Here is a 19,676-nt window from a genome sequence, read left to right as displayed (position 1 = left end):
CAACACACCCCAGGCGTCAGGCTCTGGGCATCAGGGAACAGACATCTCGTCACAGATGCCACACTTACGGCGGGCTTTGTGTGCATCAGACGTGGACGAAGCCCTCCAGCTGGCCTCAGAACCACTGGTGCTCGCTCCCTTAAGGACTCCCTAAAGGGACAGTCCTAGCGAAGAGAGGCTGAGCTTTGGCAGCCGCAGCCCAGATCCCACACAGCGAGCGATCGACACCGGGGGTGGGGGGGAGGGATATAGGACCCACAGACGAGCAATGGTTCTGCTGTGGGAATCACCATCAGCAACACACACAAAGTGCTGGAGGAACTCAGCGAGTCAGGCAGCATCTACGGAGGGAAATAAACAGTCGACTTCATCAGGACTGCCAGGTCTCTGCCACCTCGTCTACCAGGGAGACCTGCTCTGCTCATCACCAAGTGGTTCTGCAGGCCACGGTCAAGAACAAATTCACCAGAGAGGTAACCAGAGTAATCGAGGGGTAACCGGAGAGGTAACCAGTGTAACTGGAAGGGTAATCAGAATCACCAGTGAGAACATCAGACTAATCCAAGGGCCACTTATGAGGATAGGTTGAGTGAGCTCGGGCTTTTCTCTTTGGAGAGGAGGAGGATGAGAGGGGACTTGATAGAGGTGTACAAGATGATAAGAGGCATAGATCGATGTGGACAGTCAGAGACTTTTTCCCAGGGCAACAATGGCTAACACGAGGGGCCATAATTTTAAGGTGACTGGAGGAAGGTATAAGGGGGATGTCAGGGGTAAGTTTTTTTACACAGAGAGTGGTGGGTGCGAGGAACGCACTGCCTGCAGAGGTGGGGGTGGATACATTAGGGACATTTAAGAGACTCTTAGATAGACACATGAATGATAGAGAAATGGTGGGGGGGGCTATGTGGGAGGGAAGGGTTAGATAGATCTTAGAGCAGGATAAAATGTCGGCACAACATTGTGGGCTGAAGGGCCTGTGCTGTGCTGTAGTGTTCTAACCAGAGAGGTGTTAAGAGGAGCTCTGCTCACCACCAGGTGGCTCTGCAGGCCACGGCTGAGAACAAGGTCACCAGAGAGATAACTAGTGATAACCAGTGATAACTGGAGTCACCGGGGGATTAACCAACATACTCCCCCTGAAGTCCCACAGTCTCCTGAGGAGAAGGGAATGGGGGGAGGCTGCCGATAGTGCGTGCGAGGGGTAGAGCAGAGGGCCTGCATTTCTGTAGCACCCCGCCTGGCCCCAGGTGGTCCCAGAGGGCCTGCAGCCGGCAGGGACGCCCTTTGGAAGGGCAGTCACTGCGAGCAGAGTGCACAGCAAGCTCCCACTCTCAGTGACGGGACGACACTCCGGTGAGGCTGAGGGACCAGGCCCCCAGCTTCCTTGTGAGTGAAAGGCAATCTCATAGAACATAGAACAGTACAGCACAGGAACAGACCCTTCAGCCCACAATGTCTGTGCCCAACTAATTAAACTAAGAATTAAACACCTAACAATACCAATCCCTTCTGCCTACACAATGTCCATCTCCCTTCATTTCCTGCACATTCATGAACCTATCTAAGAGCCTCTTAAACACCTCTATCGTATCTGCCTCCACCACCACCCCTGGCAGCACATTCCAGGCACCCACCGCTCTCTGTGTAAAAAACTTGCCTCGTACACCTTCTTTGAACTTACCCCCTCTCACCTTAAATGCATGTCCTTTAGTATTAGACATTTTGACCCTGGGAGAAAGATTCTATGCCTCTCAGAATCTTATAAACTTCTATCAGGTCTCCCCTCAGACTTCGCCGCTCCAGAGAAAACAACCCAAGTTTGCCCAACCTCTCCTTATAGCTCATACCCTCTAATCCAGGCAGCGTCCTGGCGAACCTCTCCTGCACCCTCCCCGAAGCCTCCACCTCCTTCCTGTAATGAGTCCTCCGATCCTACGTTACTGGGTGGGTCAGCAGGGTCACCACTAGTCTGATCGATGGGGCTCGGTACCACCGATGGATCACTGACTCCAGTCTCCAGGCGATTCCTGGGAGGAGGAGTCATCCCCTCTCACCCGGGGCCCTGTTTCCCACACTCCCCACTTACGGGGGTCCCAGTTCCCACTCTCCTCTCTCACCAGGGCCCTGGTTCTCACACCCGTTCCTCCCCCCCCGTGTGTGTCCCACACCCGTTCCTGCCCCCCGTGTGTGTCCCACACCCGTTCCTCCCCCCGTGTGTGTCCCACACCCGTTCCTGCCCCCCGTGTGTGTCCCACACCCGTTCCTGCCCCCCGTGTGTGTCCCACACCCGTTCCTCCCCCCCGTGTGTATCCCACACCCGTTCCTCCCCCCCGTGTGTGTCCCCCCCGTGTGTGTCCCACACCCGTTCCTGCCCCACGTGTGTGTCCCACACCCGTTCCTGCCCCCATGTGTGTCCCCCCCGTGTGTGTCCCACACCCGTTCCTGCCCCGTGTGTGTCTCACACCCGTTCCTCCCCCCCGTGTGTGTCCCACACCCGTTCCTCCCCCCCGGGTGTGTCCCACACCCGTTCCTGCCCCCCGTGTGTGTCCCACACCCGTTCCTCCCCCCAGTGTGTGTCCCCTGTGTGTGTCCCACACCCGTTCCTGCCCCCCGTGTGTGGCCCCCCGTGTGTGTCCCACACCCGTTCCTGCCCCCCGTGTGTGTCCCACACCCGTTCCTCCCCCCCGTGTGTGTCTCCCCCGTGTGTGTCCCACACCCGTTCCTCCCCCCCGTGTGTGTCCCACACCCGTTCCTGCCCCCCGTGTGTGTCCCACACCCGTTCCTGCCCCCCGTGTGTGTGTCCCACACCCGTTCCTGCCCCCCGTGTGTGTCCCACACCCGTTCCTGCCCCCCGTGTGTGTCCCACACCCGTTCCTGCCCCCCGTGTGTGTCCCACACCCGTTCCTGCCCCGTGTGTGTCCTACACCCGTTCCTGTCCCGTGTGTGTGTCCCACACCCGTTCCTGCCCCCCGTGTGTGTCCCACACCCGTTCCTGTCCCGTGTGTGTGTCCCACACCCGTTCCTGCCCCCCGTGTGTGTCCCACACCCGTTCCTGTCCCGTGTGTGTGTCCCACACCCGTTCCTGCCCCGTGTTGAGATGAAGGCTACAGCTGTGTTAAATCAGTGTGGAACTGCTGTGAAAAACTGGCTGTGTGATTATACACTTCCCAAATGTGGATCCAGGGCAGTCATTAGAGTTAATTAGATTTGTTTCCTTGCCAACAAAGCCTCAGATGCCAGTGACAAGGCTGCCTCAGTGAGGTGTACAGAACCCAGCAGCTCCCTGTTACTCAATGGGAAGGATTTCATCGCAGGACCTCACCCCACCCCACCCCCGACATACTGTAACAGGGACAGGGTTCCCCTTGTCCTCACCTACCACCCCACCAGCCTCCGCATCCAACACATCATTCTCCGCAACTTCCACCACCTCCAACTGCATCCCAGGAAATTTCTGCAGGGATTGCTCTCTCTACAACTCCCTCGTCCACTCGTCCTCCTCCCGGCACTTATGCCTACAACCACACCAAGTGCTACCCCTGTCCCTACACCACCTCCCCCACCACCATTCAGGGTCCCAGACACTCCTTCCAGGTGAGGCAGTGCTTCACCTGTGAGTCCAAGGGTGTCATTTATTGCATCCGGTGCTCCCAGTGAGGCCTCCTCTACATCGGTGAGACCTGACGCAGACTGGGTGACCGCTTCATCGAGCACCTTCGCTCCGTCTGCCGCAACAGCCAGGACCTCCCGGTGGCCACCAACTTCAATCCCACATCCCACTCCCACACTGACCTGTCCATCCATGGCCTCCTGTACTCCTCTCCAGACCCAGGCTGGAGGAACAACACCTCATATTCCTCCTTGGGAGTCTCCAACCTGACGGCCTCAACATCGACCCATGTACCCCCCTCCTCTCTGTTTTCCTCCCCCCCCTTTGTGTTCCCTCATTCCTGTGGCCCCTTCCCCCTTCTCTTCCCCCCCCCCCGCCCTCGTGACCTGCCCATCCATTCCCCTCCCCCATCCTTTATTCCACGGTCCACTGCCCTCTCCTACCGGATTCCTTCTTCTTCAGCCCTCGGCCTCTTCCACCTCTCACCTCCCAGCTTCTCGCAACATTCCCACTTCCCCCTCTCCCCCACCCACCGACCTTCCCCCTCTCACCTGGACCCACCTCTCACCTGGACCCACCTGGACCCACCTCTCACCTGGACCCACCTCTCACCTGGACTCACCTCGACCCACCTCTCACCTGGACCCACCTCTCACCTGGACCCACCTGTCCCCTACCTGCCTGTGCTCCTCCTCTTCCCCCACCTTCTTATTCCGGCTTCCCCTTCCTCTCCGGTCCTGATGAAGGGTCTCGGCCCGAAACGTTGACTCTCCATTTCCCTCCACAGATGCTGCCCGACCCGCTGAGTTCCTCCAGCAGTTACTTCCTGAACCCAGCAGGGCGACTGAGGGCTCCGGATAATGAATCATGCCATCTTCCAGACCAGCCCGGCAGGAGAGCCAGGCTCAGCAGCCGGGCGTCAGCGGCAAGGCCAGCATCTACTGCCTGTCCCTCACTGCCCCTCGAGGAGGTGGGGGGCTGAGCCACCTTCTCGAACCGCTGCAGTCCTTCTGGTGAAGGTGGTCCCGCGGTGGGGAGTCCCAGGAGATGAAGTATTCCGGGGAACAATGACATTCCCTTGGAACTACTGCTCCTCCAGTGTCACAGAGCCACACAGCAGGGGAACAGGCCCTTCGGCCCATCGAATCTGTCCTGACCACTGACCGCAAATTTTTAACACGAATCCCATTTCATTCTCCTCACATTCCCATCAATCCACAGCAGCCAATTAACCCACCGACCAGCGCGCCTTTGGGATGTGGGACGAAACCAGAGCGCCTGGGGGAAAGCCCAAGTGATTTTAAGGTGATTGGAGGAAGGTATAAGGGGGATGTGAGGGGTAAGTTTTTTTACACAGAGAGTGGTGGGTGTGTGGAACGCACTGCCGGCAGAGGTTGTGGGGCAGATACATTAGGGACATTTAAGAGAGACAGACACATGAATGATAGAGAAATGGGGGGCTATGTGGGACGGAAGGGTTAGATCTTAGAGCAGGATAAAATGTTGGCACAACATTGTGGGCCGAAGGGTGTGTACTGTGTTGTATGTTCTATCACAGGGAGAACGATGGGTCCCAGACCTGAGACATGAACTGTTTCTCTCTCCGCAGATGCTGCCTGACCTGCTGAGTGTTTCCTGCAATGTCCACTTTTATTCCACACTTTGAACTGTCTGACTGGAACAGCTACTTCAAGTATTCAGAGGATACTTTCATTAAACTCGTAACAAACCCTGCCCAATCAAGACAACCTTGCATTGCAGCGGTGCCTCATTCTTTGAGGAACCACTATAAATCAACAGTCATTCTAAAGGCAGACTGAAAGTGTAGACTACACAAGCACACACAAAACTATTATACATTACCAGTCCTTTCAGAAGCCACAAAGTTTAGGAACAATAACGACTACCTTCCCTTGTGTGTAGAATTGCGGCTCTCGCAAACCTTTGTCGAGGATCTTTGCTTTTCCTGCTGCTCAATTGGTCGGTTGAAGAGGGATTGGAGTCACCCACCTTGGAAAACCGAGTGGGATTTGGGGCGGCCCAGTGGCACAGTGGGTAGAGCTGCTGCCTCACAGCCCCGGAGACCCGGGTTCGATCCCGACCTCGGGCACTGTCTGTGTGTGGAGTTTGCACGTTCTCCCCGTGACCGCGTGGGTTTCCCACCACCACCACCACCACCCCCCCCCCCCCCCCCCCCCCCCCGCCAACGGGTGCTCCAGTTTCCTCCCACATCCCAACTACATGTGGGGTCGGGGAGTGGAGTTAATTGCTGTAAATTGTCCCCCCCCCCCAGAGTGTGGATGAGGGGTGGAATCTGACGGGAATTGATGGGAAATGTGGGGAGAATAAAATGGGATTGGTGCAAATGGGTGTTCGATGGCCAGCAGGGACTCGATGGGCCAAAGGGCCTATCTCCGTGCTGTGTGACTATGAGTCAGGGCTGGGCCTACAGAAGGAAATGAGAGGGAGCTCATCCTTACTTATTATAACAGAAAGAGGCCATTCAGCCCATTAGGTTCCTTCTAGCTCCCAGCGGAGGAATTCCATCAGTCCCATTTGTGATAATATACCCTCAACTTGGTCTCTTTCACATGCACATCAATCCCTCCCCCCCCCCCCCCACCCCACCGACGTCCCACCTACCCCACTGCTAATTTCCTGCTGCCAATTAACCTACCAGCACATCCTTGGTGTGTGGGGAGAAGCAGGCAGGAACACGCATGGCCACAGGAAAAGCACGCTAACCGTGCGCAGGAGCTGAGGTCAGGATCGAACCGGGGTCCTTGGAGCCAGGAGGCAGTGGCACTAACAGGCCCGATCCCTCCCCAGTTGTATTGTGGAGGGTCGAGGCTGTCACATGACAGCACTGCCCACTACCTGGTCAGAAGACACACCACTGCCAATCAAGGTTTGGCCCCAGCCAACCCATCGGCGCACACCTGACCATTAGCCTTTGTAATCGATTAGTCCTTGCTGGCACCGGGCCATTGGCCTTTGTAAATTACCTGGGCCGGATCCCCCAGCCCTCCAGCATTATAAAGAGTGCCGCATGTGCTCGGCTCTCTGCTCTGAGGGATTACCCTGCTTCATTCCAGGCTGAGTGCCATGAAATGGTGCTGGAGAAATCATTGGTGAGGTGTGTGCTGTTGAAGAGTTGGGAGCGTTTTAGTTAGAGTCCCCAGTAGCATAGAGCCATGCTTGCACTGAGTCAAGGGGTGACAAGTATCGTATTGCTTTTCCTTGTATGTACCCAGTCTGTGTGTGTGTGTGTGTGGATCTTATCCCTGTTGTGATTTTCCCACACTTGCTATAAACGGTGTGCATGTGTGTTTACTTTATGCCCGGTGATTTTCCCATGTGTGTTATAAACTCATCGTGTGTGTGTGTGTGTGTGTTACTCCCGTTACTGTTTCCCTACACTTCTTCCTTGTAAATAAAATCCTTTCCTGCCAGAACGTGTTCAGAGTCCTTTACTTTTGAGATCTTTCCAATCTGTCTCTTCACACATAGCACCGGTCTTCCCCCGTTTCCTTCACGTGTCGTGAGCGCAGGTGCTCTGGTGTAACCCAGCGGGGAGGCCATCGGGGATCGTTACCCAGAGACCAAAGGGTGAGATCACGTCACGTCAGGGTCTTAACCGCCCGTTGCTCGGATCACAGAACCGGGACGTCTCAAAGCACAGGAACAGGCCCTTTGGCCCACCAAGTCCATGCTGACCGTCAACCACTGTTGTTGGATTAATACTTCTCATTAACAGGTGACATCAAGCGTAAACTTGGTCAAAGTGGCTCCACTTCAGACGTCAACAGAAGTAGGAACAGAACGGTGAGACGCAGCACACAGTCGACTGGTGGAGCTCAGGGAGTGGGTGCAGGAGGGGGGAGGGGGGAGGATGTGGGTGGACGAGGGGGGAGGGGGGAGGATGTGGGTGGACGAGGGGGGAGTGGGTGCAGGAGGGGAGTTGGGGGAGGGGAGTGGGTGTGGGTGCACGAGGGGGGAGTGGGTCGACGAGGGGGGGTGGAGGGACGAGGGGGTGGGTGTGGGTGGACGTGGGTGGACGAGGGGGGGTGGAGGGACGGGGGGGTGGGTGGACGAGGGGGGTGGGGGTGGGTGGGGGGAGGGGGAGTGGGTGGACGAGGGGGGTGGGGGTGTGTGGGGGGAGGGGGAAGTGGGTGGACGAGGGGGGTGGGTGGGTGGGGGTGGACGGGGGGGTGGGTGGACGGGGGGGGTGGGTGGAGGGGGAGTGGGTGGACGAGGGGGGTGGGTGTGGGTGCAGGAGGGGGTGGGTGGACGAGGGGGGTGGGTGTGGGTGCAGGGAGGGGGGTGGGGGTGGAGGGAGGGGGGAGTGGGTGGAGGGAGGGGGGTGGGGGTGGACGAGGGGGGTGGGTGTGGGTGCAGGAGGGGGTGGGTGGACGAGGGGGGAGTGGGTGCAGGAGGGGGTGGGTGGACGGAGGGGGAGTGGGTGCAGGGAGGGGGGTGGGTGTGGACGAGGGGGGAGTGGGTGCAGGAGGGGGGTGGGGGTGGACGAGGGGGGAGTGGGTGCAGGGAGGGGGGTGGGGGTGGACGAGGGGGGAGTGGGTGCAGGGAGGGGGGGTGGGGTGGACGAGGGGGGAGTGGGTGGACGAGGGGGAGTGGGTGCAGGGAGGGGGTGGACGAGGGGGGGAGTGGGTGGAGGGAGGGGGTGGACGAGGGGGGAGTGGGTGGAGGAGGGGGGTGGACGAGGGGGGATGTGGGTGGAGGGAGGGGTGGACGAGGGGGGAGTGGGTGGAGGGAGGGGGTGGACGAGGGGGGAGTGGGTGGAGGGAGGGGTGGACGAGGGGGGAGTGGGTGGAGGGAGGGGGGTGGGGGTGGACGAGGGGGGAGTGGGTGGAGGGAGGGGGGTGGGGGTGGACGAGGGGGAGTGGGTGGAGGGAGGGGGGTGGGGGTGGACGAGGGGGGAGTGGGTGGGGGTGGACGAGGGGGAGTGGGTGGGGGGAGGGGTGTGGGGGTGGGGGTGGACGAGGGGGGAGTGGATGGGGGTGGACTAGGGGGGAGGGGGTGGGGGTGGACGAGGGGGAGTGGGTGGGGGTGGACGAGGGGGGAGTGGGTGGAGGGAGGGGGTGGGGGTGGACGAGGGGGGAGGGGGTGGAGGGAGGGGGGTGGAGGTGGACGAGGGGGGAGTGGGTGGAGGGGGGGAGTGGGTGGAGGTGGACGAGGGGGGAGTGGGTGGAGGGGGGGAGTGGGTGGAGGGAGGGGGGTGGAGCTGGACGAGGGGGGAGTGGGTGGAGGGGGGGAGTGGGTGGAGGTGGACGAGGGGGGAGTGGGTGGAGGGGGGGAGTGGGTGGAGGGAGGGGGGTGGAGGTGGACGAGGGCGGGAGGTGGGTGGAGGTGGACGAGGGGGAGTGGGTGGAGGGAGGGGGTGGGGGTGGACGAGGAGGGAGGGGGTGGGGTGGACGAGGGGGGAGTGGGTGGAGGGAGGGGGGTGGGGGTGGACGAGGGGGGAGTGGGTGGAGGGAGGGGGGTGGGGGTGGACGAGGGGGGTGGGTGTGGGTGGACGAGGGGGGAGTGGGTGGAGGGAGGGGGGTGGAGGTGGACGAGGGGGGAGTGGGTGGAGGGAGGGGGGTGGGGGTGGACGAGGGGGGTGGGGGTGGACGAGGGGGGTGGGAGTGGGGTGGGAGTGGGTGCAGGAGGGGGGAGTGGGTGCAGGAGGGGGGAGTGGGTGGACGAGGGGGGAGTGGGAGTGGGTGTGGGTGGAGGGAGGGGGGAGTGGGTGGAGGGAGGGGGGAGTGGGTGGAGGGAGGGGGGTGTGGTGTGGACGAGGGGGGAGTGGGTGTGGGTGGAGGGAGGGGAGTGGGTGGAGGGAGGGGGGTGTGGGTGGAGGGAGGGGGGTGTGGGTGGACGAGGGGGGAGTGGGTGTGGGTGGAGGGAGGGGGAGTGGGTGGACGAGGGGGTGGGATGGACGAGGGGGGTGGGTGCGGGTGCAGGAGGGGGGTGGGTGCAGGAGGGGGGTGGGGGTGGGTGCAGGAGGGGGGTGGGGGTGGGGGTGGGGTGGGTGGACGAGGGGGTGGGGGTGGGTGCAGTGGGGGGAGTGGGGTGCAGGAGGGGGGTGGGGGTGGGGGTGGGTGCAGGGGAGAGTGGGTGCAGGAGGGGGGTGGGGGTGGGTGGAGGGAGGGGGGAGTGGGTGGACGAGGGGGGTGGGTGTGGGTTCAGGGGGAGTGGGTGCAGGAGGGGGGTGGGGGTGGGGGTGGGGGTGGGTGGACGGGGGGTGGGTGGAGGGAGGGGGGAGAGGGTGGACGAGGGGGGAGTGGGTGTGGGTGCAGGAGGGGGGTGGGTGGACGAGGGGGGGAGTGGGTGTGGGTGCAGGAGGGGGGAGTAGGTGGAGGGGGCGGGTCGAGCAGCATCTGTTGGGGGGGGTGGGGAAGGCATTGTCGATGTTTTGGGTGGAGACCCCGTGTCAGCACAGACTACAGCACCCGCACTCTCTCGTGTCCCCATAACGGTCCGACGTTCTTCACCGTCACTGATTTCGTTCACTACTCTGGTATCATTTTCCTTCCCCACAAACAACAGCGTCAATCCTGAAGGACTTTGTTGCTCCAACATACTTTTTATTTCGAAAGGAGAAAAACTCGGAACGTTCTTTTTAAAAACGAGGGGTGGTGTGGAACATTTATTGCAAAGGCCACACTACAGAGGGTTTAACTCGGGGAATCCCGGGATCAGCGAGAAAGGGTCGCCGTGGGAATTTTCCCGGGGAGCTCGATGTTCAGTCTGGGTTCGGAGCTCCCTGGGGAACGGTGACCACAGTGTTGCTCTTGTAACGAGGAGGAGGAGGGGCCAGCGAGGCAGGTTGACTGTAGGGTGACTGAACGGGGATTCAGGGGAGCGGGCGGGGTGGGGAAGGGGAGCCTTTCCGGTGCTCTGTGTTTAATCTTGGTCTCCCTCCCCAATCGCCCCACTCGAAGCCTCGTCCCGGTTCTGGGGGAGGGGGTCTTCAGAGGTGTCCGGCGGGGATGCCCCAGGACCGTTGCAGATGGGGGAAGGTGGGGGTGCCGTTTGACACCCTGAAGACCGCTGGAGAACTACAGCTGTTGAGGACGAACTCCTTGTTCCCTGTAGGCTGTTAAAAGGGGGGGGGGGAAGAAAAGAGAAAATGTCAAGAAAGTGAAGGTCGCCCCCACTTTCCACCGCGCGGACACTCGAAAACACACAGGGAAATAGGAGCGGGAGTCGGCCACTCTGACCCTCAACCTGAAGCCGTCCTGTCACTCAACACATCCTGGCTGATCCATGCTGGCCTCCTGGGCGCCAGTTCCCCATGACCCTCAACTCCTCGATCTTGCAAATATTTATCTATCTCCAGCTCAAATACAATTAAACTCAATTCTGGTCGCCCCCTCCATTACAGGAAGGATGTGGGGGCTTCGGAGAGGGTGCAGAAGAGGTTCACCAGGATGCTGCCTGGGTTAGACAAACTTGGGTTGTTTTCTCTGGAGCGTCAGAGGCTGAGGGGAGACCTGATAGAGGTTTATAAAATTACAAGGGGCATAGATAGACAGTCAGAATCTCTTTCCCCTAGGGTAGAAGTGTCTAATACTAAAGGGTAGGGTGAGAGGGGGTAAGTTCAGAGGAGATGTGTGGGGCAGGTTTTTTTTTTACACAGAGCGGTGGGTGCCTGGAATGTGCTGCCAGGGGTGGTGGTGGAGGCAGATACAATAGAGGCGTTTAGGAGATTCTTCGACAGGCACATGAATGTGCAGGGAATGGAGGAATGTGGACCATGTGCAGGCAGAAGGGATTAGGTGTCATTAACTTAATTAGTTTGGAACAACATTGTGGGCCGAAGGGCCTGTTCCTGTGCTGTGCTGTTCTATGTTCTGTGTTCTTAAATATATCCAACGATCCAGCCTCCACCACCCTCGGTCAGAGAATTCCAGAGATTCACCACCCGCAGAGAGAAGTAATGTAATGTATATCCACCTCCGTTTCAAACAACCAGATCATTATCTTATAATAACATTCTTTTTATTAGTCACATATACATCGAAACACACAGTGAAATGCATCTTTGTGTAGAGTGTTCTGGGGGCAGCCCGCAAGTGTCGCCGCGCTTCCGGCGCCAACATAGCACGTCCACAACTTCCTAACCCGTACGTCTTTGGAATGTGGGAGGAAACCGGAGCACCCGGAGGAAACCCACGCAGACACACGGGAGAACGTACAAACTCCTTGCAGACAGCGGCGGGAATTGAACCCGGGTCGCTGGTGCTGTAATAACGTTACACTACCGCGCCATACCTTGTAACTGTGTCCCCTTGTTCTTGACTCTCCGACTGCTAGAGACACCTCAGGATCTACCCTGTCGAGCCCCCTCAGGATCTTGTATGTTTGAACAAGGTCACCCCTCATTTGTCCAAACACCAAGAAACAGACCCAAACTGTCCATCCTCTCTTGCTAGGACAAACCCTCTCATCCCAGGAGTTAGCCTGGTGAGTTTCCTATCGACTGCCTCCAATGTTACTGTCTCCTTCCTTCGGTGAGGGAACCAAGACCGCGCACAATATTCCAGGAGCAGGCCCCACCAACACCCAGCACAACTGTAACACAACCTCTTTATTCTTAAGCTCCAACCCCTTCACAACAAAGGTCACGTGCCGTTTCCCATCTTCACTACTTGTTGGACCTGCCCGCTAACACTTTGTGACTCCTGCACTAGAACACCTCAATCCCTCTGAACCTCACTCACTTGCAGTCTCTCTTCACTTAAGGTAAGCAGGCATTCGGCCAATGTAGTGTAGAGGGCAGGCATTGGTAGTGTAGCGGTGAGCGTAACGCTATTACAGCGCCAGCGACCCGGGTTCAATTCCGGCCGCTGTCTGTAAGGAGTTTGTACGTTCTCCCCGTGTCTGCGTGGGTTTCCTCCGGGTGCTCCGGTTTCCTCCCACATTCCAAAGGCGTACGGGTTAGGAAGTTGTGGTCGTGCTATGTTGGCGCCGGAAGCGTGGCGACACTTGCGGGCTGCCCCCCAGAACACTCTACACAAAAGATGAATTTCACTGCTTTTCAATGTACACGTGACTAATAAAAAAAATCTTATCTTATCTCTTGACCAAACGCAGTCAATGCAGTTTAATCAAGTGAATGACTTCCCTCTCTCTCCCCAAGGGGTAACAAGGGCATCAGCAGGAAGGTTACCACTTAGCACCGGTTAGTCCACAACAGGAGGAAGACGTCAAGCAGTGACGGTCCCAGAGAGAGTCTGGGGAAGATCCACCGATCGAGGGGGGATCCGATGGAGGTGGACGGGATCGTGGCGGCTTTAGATGGGGTAGACAGGAGGGGTGGGTGGGGGGGTCAGCAGACGGTTCGAGTACCTGGGCGAGCATTGAAGGGGAAAAGAGGCAGATGCGAGGGGGGGGGACTTTGGAAGGACTCAGCGGGTCGAGCAGCCCCTGTGGTGGGAAGAGGGGCTGCCGACGTTGCGGGTCGAGGCCCTTCACCAGGAACTGAGAGTGGAGAGGGGAGGTGGTCGGTATAAAGAGGAGAGGTGGGGCAGGGGCCGGTAGGTGGACTGCGGAGGGAGCGAAGGATGACGGACGGAAGGGGTCAGGGGAGGGGAGGGACAAGTGAAGGTGGAGACACCTGCTGGAGGGAGGTAAAGGGGGGTGATATTGGGGACCGTCAGGGAGAGGTGTAAGGCAGAAGAAAGGAGATGGGGAGGGGAGCAGGTGAGAGAAGTGTGTGGGGAGTGGGTGGGTGGAACTGGGACAGGGAGGGGAAACGAAAATGGGTGAAGTAGGGGAGGGAACGGGGTTTGGGAGAACTTTATTTACCCAGAGAGTAGTTCGATCCTGAACTCACTGGGGGTAGGGGGTGGTGGAAACAGCCGATCAGGGCCTTCATCCGGGGAGACTGCAGACACAACACACAAAGCGCTGGAGGAACCCAGCGGGTCGGGCAGCAGCTACGGAGGGAAATGGGCAGTCGCCGTTTCGGGCCGGGACCCTTCGTCGGGAGCCTTCAAAGAAGAATTGGGTGGGTAGTTGGAGAGAATAATTTGCAGAGCCGCGGGGAAAGAGTGTGATGTCGGGCTATTCGAGTGTGGGGGGCATCGTCAGAGCAAGTGATCACTGCAGGGGCCCGGCCCAAGTGGTGGAGGGGTATGTTAACCCTCCTTATCCCTTCAGGCATTGGAGAAGGTTGGGACTATGGTCGCTGTTGCAAGAGGTGGGGTGGGGGGGGAGGGCTTCCCGGGGCAAATCCTGTTCCACTGCTGGGAGATCGGTTAACCCCACCTGACAGGACAGGTGGGGTCCCCTCTGAGTGACAGCTGTCCAAGAACGGCAGCTCTATATTCTATTATTGTTTTACCCCGTACTACCTCAATGCACTGTGTAATGAATTGATCTGTACAAACCGTATGCAAGACAAGTTTTTCACTGTACCTCAGTAAACGTGACAATACTAAATCAATACCAATACCAATACAGTGTTCTGGGGAGTGTCTGTCCTCCTTACAGGAGGGGTAAAGTCGGGGCAAACAGAAGGGAGTTATTGAGCGGGGAATTTCACTTCAAATTAACTTGAGGGAGTTGCACAGGAAGTTGGTGATGGGTCGGCCATTTTAGAATGGTGGAGGAAGCCATTTTAAATCAGTCGGGGGTTGGGGGGGGGGGGAACAGAAGTCAGAGACGGGACAGTTGATTTAGGACTTTAGCCAGGCACAGGGCGGACACTTTAGAACATTAGGGGATCCAGGCACAGGGCAGTCGTTTTAGAACATTAGGGGATCCAGGGACGGGACGGTTGTTTTAGAACGTTAGGGGATCCAGGGACGGGACGGTTGTTTTAGAACGTTAGGGGATCCAGGGACGGGACGGTTGTTTTAGAATGTTAGGGGATCCAGGGACGGGACGGTTGTTTTAGAACATCAGGGGATCCAGGAAAGGGACAGTTGTTTTGGAACGTTACGGGATCCAGGAACGGGACGGTTGTTTTGGAACGTTACGGGATCCAGGAACGGGACGGTTGTTTTGGAGGGGGGTGGCGGGTGGGGGAGATTTGAGCGACTGTCGGCTTCCACTTACTGGCCAGGACGACCATGTCCATCCCCCAGAAGATGCTCATGATCCAGCCCACGATCACCACCGCCGTGACGATCTGAATGAAGGCGGCAGCCACGTTGAGCAGGAAGGCGCAGCACACGTGGCGGTTTTGCAGGTCCGTCTGCGCGCCGCACAGCACCGTGAAGGCTGACAGGAAGGTTCCTGCAACACAACCGCACGCGGAGGTAAATCCGACCAGGCACCACAGTTAGATGGGGAGCGTACCTGTGTTGGGGCTCCCAACACTCAGAATAGGGTCTGACATTTGGAATATTGTGAGCAGCTTGGGACCCCGTATCTAAGGAAATATGTGCTGGCCCTGGAGAGGGTCCAGAGGAGGTTCACAAGAACGATCCTGGGACTGAAAGGCTTAATGTACGAGGAGAATTTGATGTCTCTGGGTCTGTTCAGAAGGATGAGGGGGGATCTCACTGAAACCTACTGGATACTGAAAGACCCGGATAGAGTGGACGCAGAGAGGATGTTTCCATCAATGGGAGAGTCCAGGATCTGAGGGCACAGCCTCAGAATAAAGGGACATCCCTTTATAACGGAGATGAGGAGGAATTTCTTCAGCCAGAGGGTGGTGAATCTGTGGGATTCGTTGCCACAGGGGGCGGTGGAGGCCAAGTTATTCAGTGTATTTAAGGCAGAGATTGACAAGTTCTTGATTGGTGAGGGGGGGGGGGGGGTGGTGGTTAAGGCTTCCAGGGAGAAGGCAGGAGAATGGGGTTGGAAAAAAATCAGCCCTGATTGAATGGCAGAGTAGACTCAATGGCTGAATGGCATAATTCTGCTCCCTTATCTTATGGTCTAATAGCTTTTCTCTCTAATCATTAAAAGGGAAGTATTTTAAAGCCAATTAAATATTTTTGAATTCTGAAATACAGCCAACAATTTGCGCACAGCTAGTTGCCACAAGCAAGAGTGCGGTAATGAGTGGCGCTAATAACCTTGAGCTGTGACAGAAGGAGTGATGAATATGTTCCCTCAGGGCAGTCTGGTGGCCGTGTTATGTCCAGTGCTCCAGTGGCCTGGGTTACCTAATCTATAGTTCCAGAACAGAGCTGACTCTTAACTCTGGCAGAGCTGAACCTACTCAGTCAAGAGGGTTTGGATGAGAAATGTTGCCCTCGGACTCAGAGCAGTACAGCATGGCTACAGGTCCTTCGGCCCAACTAGTTCATGCCGACCACGGCGCCCACCCAGCCAGTCCCAACCTCCTGTGTTCAGCCCATATCCCTCCAAGCCCCGCCCTTCCACGTACCTATCCAAGTGCTTCTTAAATGGTACTGTTGTACCTGCCTCAACCACTTCCTCTGGCAGCTCGTTCCATATACTCGCCACCCTCTGTGTGAAAAAGTTGCTCCTTGGGTCCCTTTTAAATCTTTCCCCTCTCACCCTAAACCTATGCCCCCTAGTTTTGGACTCCCCTACCCTGGGGAAAAGACTTACTGTCCACCTTATAGATGCCTCTTTAAATTTTAAACACTTCTATAAGGCAACCCCTCACTCTCCTATGTTCCAAGGAATAAAGACCCAGCCTGGTCGACCTCTCCCTGTAACTCAGGCCCTCTGGTCCTGGCAATATCCTCATAAATCTTCTCTGCACTCTTTCCAGTTTAACCCCGTCTTTCCTATAAACTGCAAGAAACTGCAGAGAGTTGTGCACCATAGAAAGCATCCTATCAGGATGTATCACGGCTTGGTACGGCAACTGCTCTGCCTAGGACTGCAAGAAACTGCAAAGAGTTGTGGACACAGCCCAGTGCATCACGGACACCAGCCTCCCCTCCTTGGACTCTGTCTTTAGCTCTCATTGTCTTGGCGAAGCAGCCAGCATAATCAAAGACCCCACCCACCCGGGACATTCTCTCTTCTCTCCTCTTCCATTGGGTAGAAGATACAGGAGCCTGAGGGCACGTACCATCAGGCTCAAGGACAGCTTCTATCCCATGGTGATAAGACTATTGAACGGTTTCCCTTATATGATGAGATGGACTCTGACCTCACGATCTACCTTGTTGTGACCTTGCACCTTATTGCACTGCACTTTCTCTGTAGCTGTGACACTTTACTCTGTACTGTTATTGTTTTTACCTGTACTACATCAATGCACTTTGTACTGACTCAATGTAACTGCACTGTGAAAAGAATTGATCTGTACAATCAGTATGCAAGACAAGTTTTTCACTGTACCTCGGTACAAGTGACAATAATAAACCAATACCAATACCAAACTGCACGCAGTACTCCAAGTGCGGCCTCACCAACGACTTATACAACTGCAACAATAATGTCCCAACTCCTATACTCAGTGCCCTGACTGATGAAGGCTTTGTGAATGTCTACACCAGCCCGGACCACTCTAACAGCACCTTCCAAACCCGCCATCACTGCCATCAAAAGGCAGCGGGTGCAGGGGAGCACCACCACTCACAGCTTCCCCTCCCAGTCCCCACTCCATCCTGATTCGGAAACCTTTTGCCGTTCCATCCACTGTCACTGGGCCTAAAGGGGATTCAAGGGCCTGAGTTATAGGGAGAGATTGGGCAGGCTAGGAATTTGTTCCTTGGAGCATAGGAGAATGAGGGGCAACCTTACAGAGGTGTATAAGATCATGAGGGGCACAGATAGGGTGAACGTGCACAGTTTTTTCCGCAGGGTTGGGGAATCAAGAACTAGAGGACATGGGTTTAAGGTGAGAGGGGAGAGATTTAATAGGAACCTGAGGGGTAACTTCTTCACCCAGAGGGTCAAGGTCAAAGTCGAGTATATCGTCATGTGCACAAGTACATGTGTGCACAGGTGCAATGAAAAACTTACTTGCAGCAGCATCACAGGCACAGAGCATCAGATAAGCAGCATTCACAAGAAAAACATTAATTAAACATAAATTATACATGAATTTTACAAGAAAGAACACAATTAGAACAAAAAAAAGTCAATTTTAGTGCAAAGTGGTCACAGTGTTGCTGTACTGAGGTAGTGATTAGGGTTGTGGAGGTTGGTTCAAGAACCGACTGGTTGAAGGGAAGTCGCTGTTCCTGAACCTGGTGGTGAGGGACTTCAGGCTTCTGTATCTCCTGCCAGATGGGAGCTGCGAGAAGATGGCATGGCCCGGATGGTGGGGATCTTTCATGATAGATGTTGCCTTCTTGAGGCAGCATCTCCTCTAGACGGTGGGGAAGGGATGTGCCTGTGACGTGTTGGGCAGGGTGGTCAGTATATGGAACGAGCTGCCAGAGGAAGTGGTTGAGGCAGGTACATTAACAACATTTAAAAGACATTTGAACAGGTCCATGGATAGGAAAGGTTTAGAGAGATATGGGCCAAACGCGGGCAAATGGGACGAGCTTAGATGGGGCATCTTGTTCGGCACGGACCGGTTGGACCGAAGGGCCTGTTTCCGTGCTGTACGAGTCTAGACTCTGGAGCTCTCTCCCCAACAGCACTGCGGGAGCACCTTCACCAGAAGGACTGCAGTGGTTTGAGAAGGCGGCTCAGTCCCCCACCTTCTGAAGGGCAGGTAGGGATGGGCAGCAAATGCTGGGTTTGCCCGGATCCCGAAAAACAAATGAACTTTTAAAAACCGGCAGACCATTCAACCCCTTGTGCTATACTGCCATCCAATAAGGTCATTTATGACTTTTAACCCCAGCGTGACTTTCCTGTGCCATCAATGTCCGTCTTGAACGCATCAGTTCCTGACCTTCCACTGACTTCCTTGGTAGAGAATTCTAAAGATTCACTGCACTCTGGGAGAAATAAATTGCTCCTCATTTCTACCCCTAATGGGTGACCCCCTTATTTTGAGACAGTATCCCCGCGTTCTAGACACTCCTGTCCTGCAAAACATTCCCCCTCTACCTGTCCTTCTTCGGAACTCCACAGAGGACGGGTCCAGTCCGCTCAGAATCTCCTCACAAAAAAACAAATTCCAATCCCAGGAGTCAGCCTGGTTGACCTTCACTGGGCTCCCTCTCCCGCAAGTATAATATTCCCAAAGAAGGGAGACCAGATCGTCTACAACATTCCAGGGCCCTGGATAATTAAGCACATAGGACAGTACAGCACAATACAGGCCCTTCGGCCCACAATGTTGTGCCGACCTTTAAACCTCGCCTAAGACGATCTAACCCCTTCCTCCCACATATCCCTCTATTTTAAATTCCTCCATATGCTTATCTAGCAATCTCTTGAATTTGACCAACGTATCAGCCTCCACCACCACCCCAGGCAGCGCATTCCATGCCCCAACCACTCTCTGGGTAAAAAACCTTCCTCTGATATCTCCCTTGAACTTCCCACCCATTACCTTAAATCCATGCCCTCTTCGATTAGCATTGGTGCCCTGGGAAAGAGGCGCTGGCTGTCCACTCTATCTATTCCTCTTAATATTTTGTACACCTCTATCATGACTCGTCTCATCCTCCTCCTCCCCAAAGAGTAAAGCCTAGCTCCCTTAGTCTCTCCTCATAATGCATACTCTCGAAACCAGGCAGCATCCTGGTAAATCTCCTCTGCACCCTTTCCAACGCCTCCACATCCTTCCTATAATGAAGTGATGAGAACTGGACACAGTACTCTAAGTGTGGTCTAACCAGAGTTTTATAGAGCTGCATCATTACCTTCGCTGCTCTTAAACTCGATCCCTCGACTTATGAAAGCTAACATCCCATAAGCTTTCTTAACTACCCTATCCACCTGCGAGGCAACTTTCAGGGACCTGTGGATGTGAACCCCCAGATCCCTCTGCTCCTCCACACTACCCAGAATCCTGCCATTAACTTTGTACTCTGCCTTGGAGTCTGTCCTTCCAAAGTGCACCACCTCACACTTCTCCGGATTGAACTCCATCTGCCACTTCTCAGCCCAGCTCTGCATCCTATCAATGTCCCTCTGCAATCTTCGACAATCCTCCACACCATCCACAACACAACACAACATTAAGATGTCTCTTGTCCTGATTTTTTCA

At 56.2% G+C, this 19,676-nt stretch overlaps 1 protein-coding gene across 1 annotated transcript in view; it reads right to left on the bottom strand.

Annotated features, from left to right (window-relative positions):
- Positions 1 to 10,185: 10,185 nt before the first annotated feature.
- Positions 10,186 to 19,676, bottom strand: part of stum (stum, mechanosensory transduction mediator homolog) — a 50,951-nt gene continuing 41,460 nt past the window's right edge. Inside the window, exons 4-5 of the mRNA XM_052025455.1 lie at positions 14,681 to 14,860; positions 10,186 to 10,712 (exon numbers count right to left, since the gene is read on the bottom strand). Coding sequence (XP_051881415.1) covers positions 10,675 to 10,712; positions 14,681 to 14,860 — 218 coding nt within the window. The 3' untranslated portion in view covers positions 10,186 to 10,674. The remainder of the gene's footprint in view (positions 10,713 to 14,680; positions 14,861 to 19,676) is intronic.

This window comes from Pristis pectinata, chromosome 10 (genome assembly GCF_009764475.1).
Source record: "Pristis pectinata isolate sPriPec2 chromosome 10, sPriPec2.1.pri, whole genome shotgun sequence".
NCBI lineage: Eukaryota > Metazoa > Chordata > Chondrichthyes > Rhinopristiformes > Pristidae > Pristis > Pristis pectinata.
This window is presented reverse-complemented; position numbering and strand designations above follow the sequence as displayed.